General features: G+C 40.0%; 1 protein-coding gene across 4 annotated transcripts in view; it reads right to left on the bottom strand.

The window, feature by feature from the left end:
• Positions 1-12,501, bottom strand: part of LRRC7 (leucine rich repeat containing 7) — a 582,114-nt gene that overhangs the window by 43,088 nt on the left and 526,525 nt on the right. For all 4 annotated transcript variants that reach the window (XM_072649824.1, XM_072649823.1, XM_072649821.1 and 1 more), the window contains 2 exons: positions 9,186-9,407; positions 3,263-3,355 (listed from right to left, as the gene is read on the bottom strand). In XM_072649824.1, the coding sequence (XP_072505925.1) occupies positions 3,263-3,355; positions 9,186-9,407 (315 nt within the window). The remainder of the gene's footprint in view (positions 1-3,262; positions 3,356-9,185; positions 9,408-12,501) is intronic.

The following is a 12,501-nucleotide window of genomic DNA, read 5'->3' as shown; positions in this document are numbered from 1 at the left end:
ACAAACTCTGACTGGTTTGGCTTCAAGTAGCCTAGGAATTCTAATTTGCTTTGGCTTGCCCATAGTCAAGAAGATGAGTTGAAAATGGGTTCTACGTAGGACTGCTCAACATCTGAGGTTCCCCAGGAGTGGTGAAGTCCTGGACCTCTCAGAGATGCCAGACTAAATCCTCAAGTCCCTGATTTCCAACAATTTTTATTAACACTTCAGAGTTTTTCCCTATTAAACTCGCACAATTTTTATAATGAGGATTTGGTGTGCTGTCTGTCTTCTTTTCTCTGTTTATGAGGATGCTGTTTGTTTATATAAACAAACCTTACATACATGATCATTTTAGGATACAAAATCCTCCTCTGAGTGTCACCATATATCTCAGATGATCAAAAATCTCTGGATGTTTGAATTTTTAAGCATAATTTTATAAAGTTCTTTAGTAACAAAAGACATGTTTTCAATAAACCAACTGAATATGGTGAGTTTCTAAGTGTTTTCCCAATCAATTCATTCCACAAAGAGAAAGAAGCATAGACCAGATTAAAGTTTCATACTTTGGGTCAACATGAATTTTATGTGATAAACTTAAACCTATTATTCTTTTCATCTTTTCCTCATACTCCCATGCATGATATACACTGTAGATTCATCACTGCCTACTATTAACCATCTTGTCATTTGAGGAAAACAAAATCAGGGCTGTAAATGGAAAAAAAAAGAAACTCAAATAGTCTTTTTTCAGCCTTGTGAGGACAAAAGAAATAATTCACTACATTTTCGCTTTTCTACTTGTTACTCCAGTTCAGTAAATATAGTCCTAGGACCATATTCTAAACCTGCAGTAAAGTAGAGAAGTTGGGCCATATGTTCCCAACTAATCTCTCCAGAGATGAAGCCCTTCCTCCATGGATACCCATCATTGAAATGGCACCATTTGACCTCTTCCATTACTCCACTGCCTTCAACAGTGGCACAATGATGATATGATTACATTCAGTCCAAAAGTGGCAAATAGGAGAATTCCTAATTTTTTTTTGGTGAATTGGGAACTTCCACTTCAATTTGGCAATACTAGAAATATACATCTACATATTGCTTCTCAGGGAGTGTTTTTTTCCCCATGGACACATAGAAATGCAATTCTATGTCATGACATTTAATCAAAATAAATGATAAGAAATAAGTTGTCTCAGAAGTTTAGAGAATTCGTAAATATATAATAATGAAACATTTGTAAAAATGCTTATCTTTGTCACCGAGGGAGGAATATAGGGCAATTTTTTGGGGGAACATTAGAAGCCCTTGGCGGTATTGGACCTTGTAGTTGAAAATAATAAATTGGAAGCACACTAGCATTCACAGACATATTTTCCATCAGGTCTTTCGTTCATGCTGAATAGGAAATTTTCCAGTCAAATTGAGAATATCAAGCACCCTTTCATCTCTCCTCTCTAGTTAAAAAAAAAAGAAGAGAGTAGAAAAAGAAAGTGATAAGATGTCTATGGTGCTCAGAAAAAGTAAAGAACCAAAAACTTTTTATTGCATTTCGTACATATTTTCATAATGATCCATATTTCCATAATGATCAGTTTCTCACTACAACTGGAACAAAGGTAGACATCCCAGTAGAGAGATAAGAAAGGGTTCCAGACTGTTGCGGAAGTGGGGAGATGATGGTGAGGGAGATTGTATGTCGCGATGGCTAAAACAATTAAAAATAAACATAGTCTTTTGTTTCTTTTGGTTCTTGTTTCTTACAACTCTGAATTTTAAAACTTTATATAATACCAATTTGCTAAAAAATACAATGATGACTTCCATCTTCCTGGAATCATAGCACCAGAGGATAGGAACCTTAAAATGCCTCTTAAATACATGATGTCTTCAAAAGCATTTTGAAGTGGAACTGGCAACAACTTTTGTAACTGGTGTGTATTTGCAAATATTCTATGACTGTTGCTTGGATTACACATGAAACTACTATTTTCCCACTGAAATACACTTGGGCTAAGGAATGCCCAATGTGCCTGGTCACAAACTCCAATTAATTAAGACAAATTCAGTAGGCAGTAGAGAGGAGATCTTGGGATACAAGGCTCCATAGAGAGAAGAAACACTATTATATAAGGCTGCCAATGATGAGGCTGCCGAAGATTGGGAAGGAATGGGGCAGGGCAGGGGTGGATCACCTGGTTAAAAGTTATGGTGTGTATGTATATGGGGGAAACAATCTGGTAGCTCTAATTTTAAGTTCTTATTTTTGCTATATGCTAAGCCCAGTTGTCTTTAAATGCTGGAATTCCAGTGCTATCAGCACTCCTTAGATTTCAGCACCCTGATGCAAAACTCAACTGTCCCTCCTTAGTTATCCCTCTACTTATGTGCTTCCCTTATGAATCTGAGTTTGAAGGAGAGGGGTGATAAATACTACCCTTCTCTCCACATTCTCATTCTGTTCTTCCTTAGGCTGATGCACTTAAAAGAGAAGGAAAGAATGAAAAGGAATTACTAAATGCCATCCCTTCCACTTAAGCCTTATCATCCTTGCCCATCTTTGGCCCCGGATCTGCTCTTTTTATCTCCATTTCATCCTACTTTTCACCCTAGAGTCCTCACTAAACTCGTCATTCTCTGTCTCACTTCTCACCTCATTCATCCCCTACTTTGATGGGACTTCAGGAGTTTATAACTATTGGTTTGAAGAATCTGTTTGCCATTGCTCAGTAGGCAGGTGAGGGGAGAGGGAGAAGAGAGCTGGTTCCTGAGATCACAGGTGAGAAATGTGTTTCCGGCATCCCAAGGTGGACATCTAAATGCATCTTCTCCCAGGAACCTTGCTATTGATGATGGTGTTCTATACTTCTGGTACATTATGGGTATTACTGGAACCGAACTCATTGTATATGTTCTTTCTATGGAAAAATGTATTACAAATTTCAAACAAGTTACTTACTAGCTTCTGTAATCCAATCCTTTATGAGTTGGGAACTGTCTATGCAGTTTTCTTCAAAAAGCCAATCTCAGGGATCAGGTTTTAGTGAGATCTATTTCTTACAACTGTAACGTTCCAATCTGTTTTTGTTACATTCATGACAGCATATCTTAAAGTAACATAATGCAGTTTATCTTACTGATAAATGTATAACTTGTTTCAAAGTTGCATACTTTATTAAAAATGATAAAATGCCTTTCTAAACAGGTTCCAATTACCATTCACAAGAGAAAAGATTTCTTTCATTAATGGTCAATGAAAAAATTGATTTCTTACCTTGTCAGAAGGTTTGAATGGATTTCCTTGTCCACTAATTCCACCACTGATACTAAATCCAAGGCCAGGATTCTTTTCTATTCTCACACAAAACTAAGTTAAAAGATATGAGAAGGTAATAAAATATCTAAAGCATATTGTTTTCAAATTATTGCAATAACCTTTAACACAAGTTCATATTATTTTTAAATATTAAAAATTCTTCACATAACATTGAATTCATTCCCAATAGATATGGAGTAGGAACAGTTATAAAGTATTAGGCTTTTCTATTTACTTTAGTTTGGGCTTAAATTATGTTGAAAATATTTACACAGTGAGTCAGTCAGAAGGCACTGTCTGTTATCAGCTAGTTAGTTATAATTAAAATGCAATTCTTAGACTCAGAGGTACTCAACCTTACTATCCACACAGAAAAGACAAATGGATGAAGAATATCTATTGCCTAGATTTCAATTCATTCGGATGAACATTTCCTAGTACTCGTTCCTCGGTACCTGAGTCTCAGACAAGGCTTAGAGATGGACAATGAGAGCTGAATGGGGGAAGAGAGTGGGCTTCACTGCTTTTGGGAGATTGCCATGCTTTTTAAGCTTCCAAGCTCAAAAGTGCATATTTTTAATACTAACAGTCTATGGATGTGAGTATGAGCAGCAAAACATGGGATATGCTGGTCTTTGAAGAATTAAAAATGAATTTTATACAGAAGGCAACATAAGCAGGTTGCAATAAAAAACAAATTAGGAATTTTGATGATAAATTTGAGTCAAAGATATTGGGGAAGACAAGAGGGGCTAGGGATGACTCATAGGCAGAATACTTGCAAATAATATACACACATACATGCATACATACATATATATGTATGTATGTATGAACATACACATACATGCATATTTAAAGAAAGGGTTCATAGGTTTCACCAAACTGCTAAAGGGGTATGTGGCTCAAAAAAAAAAAAACTTATAAAAGGTTAAGAACCCCTGAACTAGGCCATGTATTTTGTTTTTCAAATAAATCTTGCATCCATTAGCGCATTTGATTCTTACAAAGGTCCTGTGTGATGTGCAAAGTAGGCATTTTGAGACTCCTTTGACAGGTAGGGAAACCTTGTCCTTTAAAAGTTGAGACTTTTCCAAGAGCACACCGTTTAGTGATGACGTTTTAGCCTGGACACAGGTTTCCTGTATTCTCATTCAGCGTATTGTTCTGTTATTATTAGTTAGATTTTATTTGCAGTACACTAATAATTATTAACTTCTTTAAAAAGGTTGAATTTCAAATTTTTAAAAAGTATTTTAAAAAATCCATTACTTTTTCCGTGTACCAGCTTGATGGTGTCGCTTGACTTTTAGCAAATCACTGTTGCTGTGTTAGTCCTTACCACTTAGCAGTGTTTGAGACAACATTCTTTTATGAGACAGAGGCCTTGCCCTTTCTCCCGCTCTTGAGACTCATCCATTTCCTTTTAATGGACCTTGTGAAGACGGAGTGTTGACTTTTAGATGCTTGAAACCCACATAGAATGTTTCGAATATTTTATTGGTCTTTGACTTTTAAGTTGCTATAGCTCATTTCTAGCTCCAAGCTGAACATGTTAATGATATTTTTCCTTTAAATATTTTAAAACTTGTTTCCTGCTAATGCCTTCTCTATGTCCTCTGATAAATTCTTCTTTGTTCCCTATGTCATCTCTAGGGATCTGAATTCTCAGAGGAAAGCATTTAGAAATGTTCAAAGGACATGGAGTTTTAAAAAAGTGTAGAGAATAATATTTAATATTCATATAGCACTTTAATGTTTGCAAATCATTTTATCTCATTGGATTCTAACAACTTCCCGGTGAAAAAGGTACGATTAATTATGACGATTTTAAAGCTAACGAAGCTGAAGCTAATGTTAGGCAGTTTGCTCATGGGAGGAGACAGGATTTGAACCCAAGTCTGGATGCCTCTGAATCTGGGACTCTGTCCACTAGACCACCTTCTGGCTCGGACAGACTGAATCTTGATGAGGAAAGACTTTTCAAAGGCAATATAAATTATAGAAAATAACAATCAGAATGGTGAGAATGTATTTCCAGGTGAAACATTATGCCATTGGCATTAGTGTGGTAACACAGCCTTCACCTAACTTACAACAGTAGGCGACTAAGGATGGTTTGGGGAAATTTAACTATAACTTCTTTTCCTTCCTACTTTGTTCTGTTTGCCATCCTTATCTTTCACTTCTCATGCTTTCCTTCTTTGATCCTGGGAGTGAATTTCTTGGGACACTTCCAAAGGTGTGTTCTGAGCTTTAGAGGAAAGGGAATGAGGACCACTGGGTGGGGGAGAGAAAAGGAGAAACCAGCATGACTGTACAGGAAACATTTCAAGGGATGTAAACTTTACATCTTGTGTGGGGACAAGATAGAGTCAGGGATAGGTCATGGATTATAATTACAAACGCATCACACAATCCTGAAAGGAATGCTGAAAACAACAAAAAGTCTTTAAAAAAAAGATACATGAAGATGAAAAGTAGGGATGAGATGTTGATTGGATCAAATGGACAGGAAATAAGGGACGAAAGAGAGGTGGAGGAACTACTTTTACTTCAGCTTTCCCTGCCATGGAGAAGAACAAAAGACTGGTTGTTGTCCTTGTTCTTGAAGAGGACCTTAACATCAGAAAGGGAATGTCTTGACTTGAAAGTGAATTGGCTTTAAGTGAGGGAGGGCTGTGCGAAGGCATCAACCTTGCTTTCTCCACTTGAGCCACCTGGTTCCGGTAGTCACTGGAGATGGCCCGATGCAGTGGGGCTTGGGCTTTTTAAACGAAAGTCTTTCCCAGGTCTCAATTTGTCTGAGGTAACACCCATTCAGTGATTAGGTAATAATGTAGGTAATAAATGAAGCAAAAAACTGTCTCCTTTACCTAGTTAGAAAATATCATTCTGGGAGGGGAAGACCCTCAGGGTTTCTGGTGAAAATAAAAGCAATTGCTATGTACACTCAGTCTGAGCCACCGGAACTCAAAGAATGACCAAGTGAGGCTTGGACTGGGACCTACTGTTGGCCAGGCAATGAGAGACAGAGTGATTTGGGTTTAAAGCGTAGTCCTTAAAGAAGAAATCTAGTCCATAAATCCCAAGATACTTTCTGAGGTTTCAGGGATCAAAATTTATATTCCTTTGGGCAGAGCATACCAAGGGAGGGTACGATGCCCTATGTGGACATAGGAAGGGGAGAGAAGGAAGGAAAGAAGGCAGGCAGGTTGGCAGGCGGGAAGGAAGGAGCTGCCAACTTTTGCTTTTCCTGCCTTGGAGAATGACAAAAGGCAGAATACAAAGGGAAGGAGATAAGCCAAGAGCACTTAGCTTTCCTAAATGAGTAAATCAGTAACTACAGAATAAATACCTAGTAAGGAGTAAGAGAATCAGGGAAGGTGACACTTAGGCTGAGCTTCGGAGGAAAGTTGGAATTTAGAGGGGAGGTGAAGAGAGCACATTCCAGGCCTGGGGCTTAGGATCAGAAATGGAGGGTCAAGTACAAGGGAGTATTAAACAGGCTAGTGAGACCCTACTGTGAAGGGGACTGATGTATAATAAGCATAGAAAGGTAGGTTGGACTCAGTTGTAAAGGCCTTTAAATGCTGATCCTTGATCCTAGAAAGAATTAAAGAGCCTTTGGTCTTGAGCAGTGAGGACAGATCTGAACTTTCCCAATCTCATGTTGGTGGCAGGATGTAGGATAGAGTGGAAAGGGCAGAGACCAGAAGCAGGAAGACTAAGTAGGAGGCTACTACCATTCTCTAGATAAGAAGCAATGAGGGTTTAACTGAGGATGATGGCTATGTGGGTAGAAGGAAGGGATTTGAGAAATGTTCTGGAGAAAGACTGGACAAGACTTGGTGATTTATCTGATATACAGGGCAAAGACTCCATGATGCTTCTGAAACCATGAGCCTCAATGCCTGGGAGAACCACGATGACTTTGATAAAAATAGGAACATTCTAAAGTTTTGCACATTGATAATAAATGGCACAAGGTTTAATAATGATAGATTCCCTAAGGGAAAAAAAACCAGATTAGAAGCACTGGCATGTTCTATATTTTAAAGGATAATGATTAGACCAGAAGATGAAAGAAACTGTTTCTGAGGTCATCCAGATGATGTTTAAAATAGAGAGGAAGCAAATAACAAATATTTTGACACGTGAATGTGCTTAAAAATAGGGATAATTGTGTCTCACGTGCTTAAAAAAATGTGGTGGGAAGATAAATAAAATGTTAGTCAAATAACAGTAAAACAGAAAACGTTTAATGTCAAAGGAATATCATGGTTAATAAAGTCCCTGAAAGCTTGACTAATGGCAACAGGATAAGACGAAATTATGAAAGGGGACAGATTAATTTTTATTAGAACAAGAACATTGTGATGCCTTGCTTTTTCGTTTCAAAGGGAAGATAATCCTGTTCGGGTTCTGGTCCTAAAATAAGAAAGACTTGGTCCATTTTGTCTTTTGTCTTATTATATTGTGAGTAACAGAAGAGGCCAGTGGAATCATTCTGTGTGGTTTCTGAATATTCATAGCACACAGTGATGGGGTCGGTTTCCTCCCACATTTTTATCTGTTGAAACAAGGGGATGTTATTTGTTTTACATTTCTAGCTTTTGAAATCTCCAGGTGCTCTGCTAAATAGTTCCTAACCTAGAGGAAAAGGTTTGCCATTTACAAAGCATGTGCTAGGGGAGGGGCATAGCTAAGTATGCACATACATGGGCATATGTGCATATGCATGCCTGTAGTATAGCAATGTATGTATGCACACACATGTGAGCATGCATGTACGCATGGACATATGGACACATAAGCATTGCACACTGGTGTGCTTGGGTAATATATGCGTGTGTATGTGTGTACAACCGGCAGAGAAGGCTGACTGCTCATTTAAAGTAAGGTGACATGAAGGAGGCTCCACGGGTACCCGTGAGGGATGAGAGGACTTGGGGAGAAGGCCTTTGTCATGATGGGGAGATAGAGCCTCTGGGGAGTGCTGAGAGGAGAAGAAGGCTCAGTCACCCAAGAGAGAAGGTGTGCATGGGCTGTGATCTGCACCTCAGGAGTGCCAACGCCGATGGAATTCCTGGCCGTTTCAAGTATTGACATTGAAGTAAGGATGAGAATGTATAGATGCAAACTGATTCACATATGCTTGCATATAAGGATTCAGGAGTGTGGAGCAGATTTCACGAATGTGGGGGAACTCTATTCACCAAAGAAGACTGCAATCCCTGAAGACGTAGAGGTAAGTCCTCTAGGGTTGCCGGAAGAATCTCAAGGTTCAGTCACCTGCCCTTGGTCCTAGAGTAAGTCAGCATTAGCCAGGGTTTCCAGGCCTCCCATCCCCTAAAGGCAGAGCTCTGTTAGGCCAGGCTGCCTCTCTTGGGGTGGATTAGATACACACAATATGGGAATGAAAGCATTTTAAAGCAATTTTAAAGAAATTTGCCTGTAGCTGAGCTGCTTCCCCAACTCCTCAGTTTTTCCTTCTGTGTAGTGGGCTTCCTGGGTAAAAGATCCTCCTCATCTGTAGCTGGGGTACTAATTACAACTTTCATTTACATGGCAGGTTAAGGTTCCTGCTGTTTTCTCCATTTCACCTTGTGAAAGAGGCAATGCTGAGAATCCTATTCTCTCTCTTTGATGGCTGTGGAAGGACACTTCGGGAGTGGAGGTGGTGAGTCTCTCTCCGCTCAGCAACTGCCTGCCTAAGAACAGCCATCCCTAGTCCCAAAGCACACCACGGTCTTAATTACACTTTTAATTCCTACAACTTTTCACTTGGGGTTTGGGAGCTAAAATGAACCGTACATTAAGGAGAAGGAAATCCGTGGGCTTAGCTGAGTGCTGAGGTGTTGGGATAATGGTTGCTCACCTGCTCTGGATACCCGTCCATACTCCTCTGCCCTTTAGTTTGAATTAAGCACCGTCCAGGCTGAGGGCCCCGCGAAGCTTGCGAGGAGGGGATCTGAATGGGTAATGGTGATTGAAATTGCTGGATGGTCACCTTGTTGACACTGCCCTCGTACGGCTGCTGCTCCCGACTCCGATGCTGGAGGCTCTGCGAGCCCATCAATGTCTGAATGTGGCTGCCTGCCTGTGGGGAGAAGAATCTGTCAGTCTGGGGCTGGAACCCACCACCAAGGACCGCAGCCCAAAGCAGCCTGGCAGCGTTGGGCTTTGGGTCAGAACCGGGAAAGAGAAGGACCAAAGAGTGTGGCTCTGCCTACACCGGTTTATGAAGAATTGAGTCCTGGAGGAAAACGACATGCGGCACATCCATAGTTGCCTCATGGCATGCATTAATGTCATTCAGCGGGAAAAGCCTCAAGACGCCAGAATCTCCCTTCTGTCCTCCCAGGGCCCGACTCCTGTAACCTAAAATGAGCGGTAGCTCTTCAAGAATAAATGATCATTCATGTTCTCGAGGTACCCAACACGGGCAGGGTGCAGGTAGAGGAGGCCTTAGAGTCAGAAAAATTTGCATTTCAGTCCTGCCTGTGACATCTACAGACTCCCATTGGGCAGTCCCTTACCTTCTTAGTGACCTGGGTAACTCTTAGAGTCCAAATACACGTGATTTGAGGAGGGGCTTTCCACACTAGCAGTTCCACGCATTGTGAGGGACTGTGTGTGGGTGTGTTGGGCCAGGGAGCCTGGGAGAGGCTGTAGCTTGGTTCCAATGGAGTGTGTGATCAAGCAACTGGTGGATGAGAAAGGTTGCCTTCTACCCTTCCTACTATGACCAACTTTGGAGCTTCTCTCCAACATGCATCCAGCCTTATCCTCCAACTCTCCCCTGCTGTATCACATCCCTTTACATGTAAGTTCCCAACTTCCCCTCTGATGAGTCAAGTTTCAGCATCTTGGACCATCTTGAACCTAATCACTACCACAGCAGCTGCTCAAGCACCACTGGTTAGTTCTACCACTAACCCCCAATCATATTCATCCCTCTCACCCTCGGCTCACCTAGGAGGGGAAGGGTGGGCTCTGCATGCCAGGGCAAGGACTTGTGAGAGTTCTATTTAACTCTTTTCATTTTGGGTGGGACTGAGTGAGGAGCAGAAGGTGAACATGTGTGGATAGGTTGTGACAAATGGCAAACTCATCCCATTAGCTTTCTTCTCTCAAATTCCCCTTGACTGTTGAGGGCACAACCATTCTTCCCATTCCCCAGGTTCCCAATCTCAGTACCATAAGGAGTCTTCCCTCTGCCTCATGCCAGTCAGTTGCCAAATCTGGCCATTTTTGCCCCCACATTGCTTCTATGTCTCTACTCATACTCAACACCCTAGTTTACCATAATTACCTTTCAGGTGATTATTGCAAAAGCCTTCTAATTTATCTTCCTCTCTAAAGTCTGTCCCCTCTGCAACCCATTTTCTATATAGTTGCCAAAATGATTTTCCTAAAACTGAGATTTGATCATGTACTTCCCCCACCCCATTTAATAAATTCCAGTGGCTTCCTAGCGACTCTAGGATCAACTGTGATTTCATCCTTTAAAAAATCTCTATTTTCAGTGTATGTTTTATAATGAATATGACAGTACATGCATGTCTTTTATAGATAAGTGAACACAAACACAGGGGAGATGATATTCTCAAGGCTTTTTGCTCCTAGGAGTGCACAAACTGAAAAAAACACGAAGGCTACTACTACCCTACACCAACCAAATTACAGGTCTAGAGTTTTTAAAAAATGACAAAAAGCCCTCACATTTCTATAATACTTTAAAGTTTTAACAGTTCTTTTCTGACAGTCCTCTGAGGCAGGCAGTGATAGTATCATTCTCATTAAAAAAAAAAATCAGGAAACGAAAACTGTAACTGATGAGCTGATACTCCTGACCATGTGGTTCATATCAAGTGGAATTTGAACTCAGGCTGCCTGAATCTAAGTCCTACAATTTTCACAATATATTTGGAACTGTACAATTGAGATGGTTAAAAAATGTAGAGGAAAACCTTTAGTATCCTGATTGAAGGCTTTATAGGAGGATGTGATCAAAAGAATATGGAAAGGCAGCAAAGTGTAGTGGTTGGTGATGTGATTTTGGAGTCAAGAACTCTTGGCTTCAAATCAAGTCCCATTTCTGACAAACACTGGCTGCATGCCCCTGGGCAAGTCACTTAACTCACTACTTTCCCAGACAACTCTTTAAGGTCATCATCAGTTAGGGGGCAGAATGGATAGGATTAGCGCTGGGACCAGGGCAGACTTGAATTCAAATCCAGACTCACGCACTTACTAGCTGTGTGAGTCTAAGCAAGTCATTTAATCTCTGTGTGCCTCAGTTTCCTCATCTGTAAAATGGGGATCATAAGAGCGCCTCCCTCCTAGCGATCAAATTGGATAATTATAAAGCCCTTCGTATAGTGCCTGGCTCATAGTAAACACTATGTAAAGTATCATTATTTCGGGTATATCGATTCCTCCCTGGGAGTTTACTCTACCAAAGGAACCACAGACTTGTCCACAAATGGGTAAGAATCCCCAAAGACGAGAAGGCATGGACACATTGTGAAGCTTTGGGTGGCGTGTGGATTTGTACCACTGGGGACAGCACTTTCAACACCAATATCATAGACCTATCGAAGTAACAAAATTCAAGTGAAATATTGATATTAATAAAAGGTATCATAACTTTGATTTCCCTTTTCTGAAGCAAAAGTCTTGGATAAAATTTTACCTACTTTTCTTACACATCACAGGAAAATTGTAGTCTTGTTTAGATAAATCTAACTTATTTATTGAATTGTCGCATTATTTTAAAGATATGGCATTTTATTTATTTGGAAACTAGCCTAGCTAACAGAGACTCATCACCTCATTGACTACAAGGTAATAAAACTTGAGTTCACAGAAACTTTCTATCATTTATTTGAGAAGGGTTTTGATCCATTATACCTGTATTGACAAAGTCATAACCTTCAAGTGTTAAATTTTATGTAACTATCTGTACCCATCTTGAGTCTCATCTTTCTCTCTCTGGATGCATATGGACATTCATATCTACATATGTGTACATATAGTCTTCATATATAAAAATCTTTCAAGGGACAGCTATACATGTAAAAGGTCTTGTAGAAGGAGAAGCAGCAGCTCACATTTAGCTTTCAGAATCTGAAACAGTGATTTTTTTTTCAAATAGGAAGTATTTGTAGAGGCAGTTGGTTGGTGCAGTG

Source organism: Notamacropus eugenii, chromosome 2 (assembly GCF_028372415.1).
Source record: "Notamacropus eugenii isolate mMacEug1 chromosome 2, mMacEug1.pri_v2, whole genome shotgun sequence".
Classification (NCBI taxonomy): domain Eukaryota; kingdom Metazoa; phylum Chordata; class Mammalia; order Diprotodontia; family Macropodidae; genus Notamacropus; species Notamacropus eugenii.
This window is presented reverse-complemented; position numbering and strand designations above follow the sequence as displayed.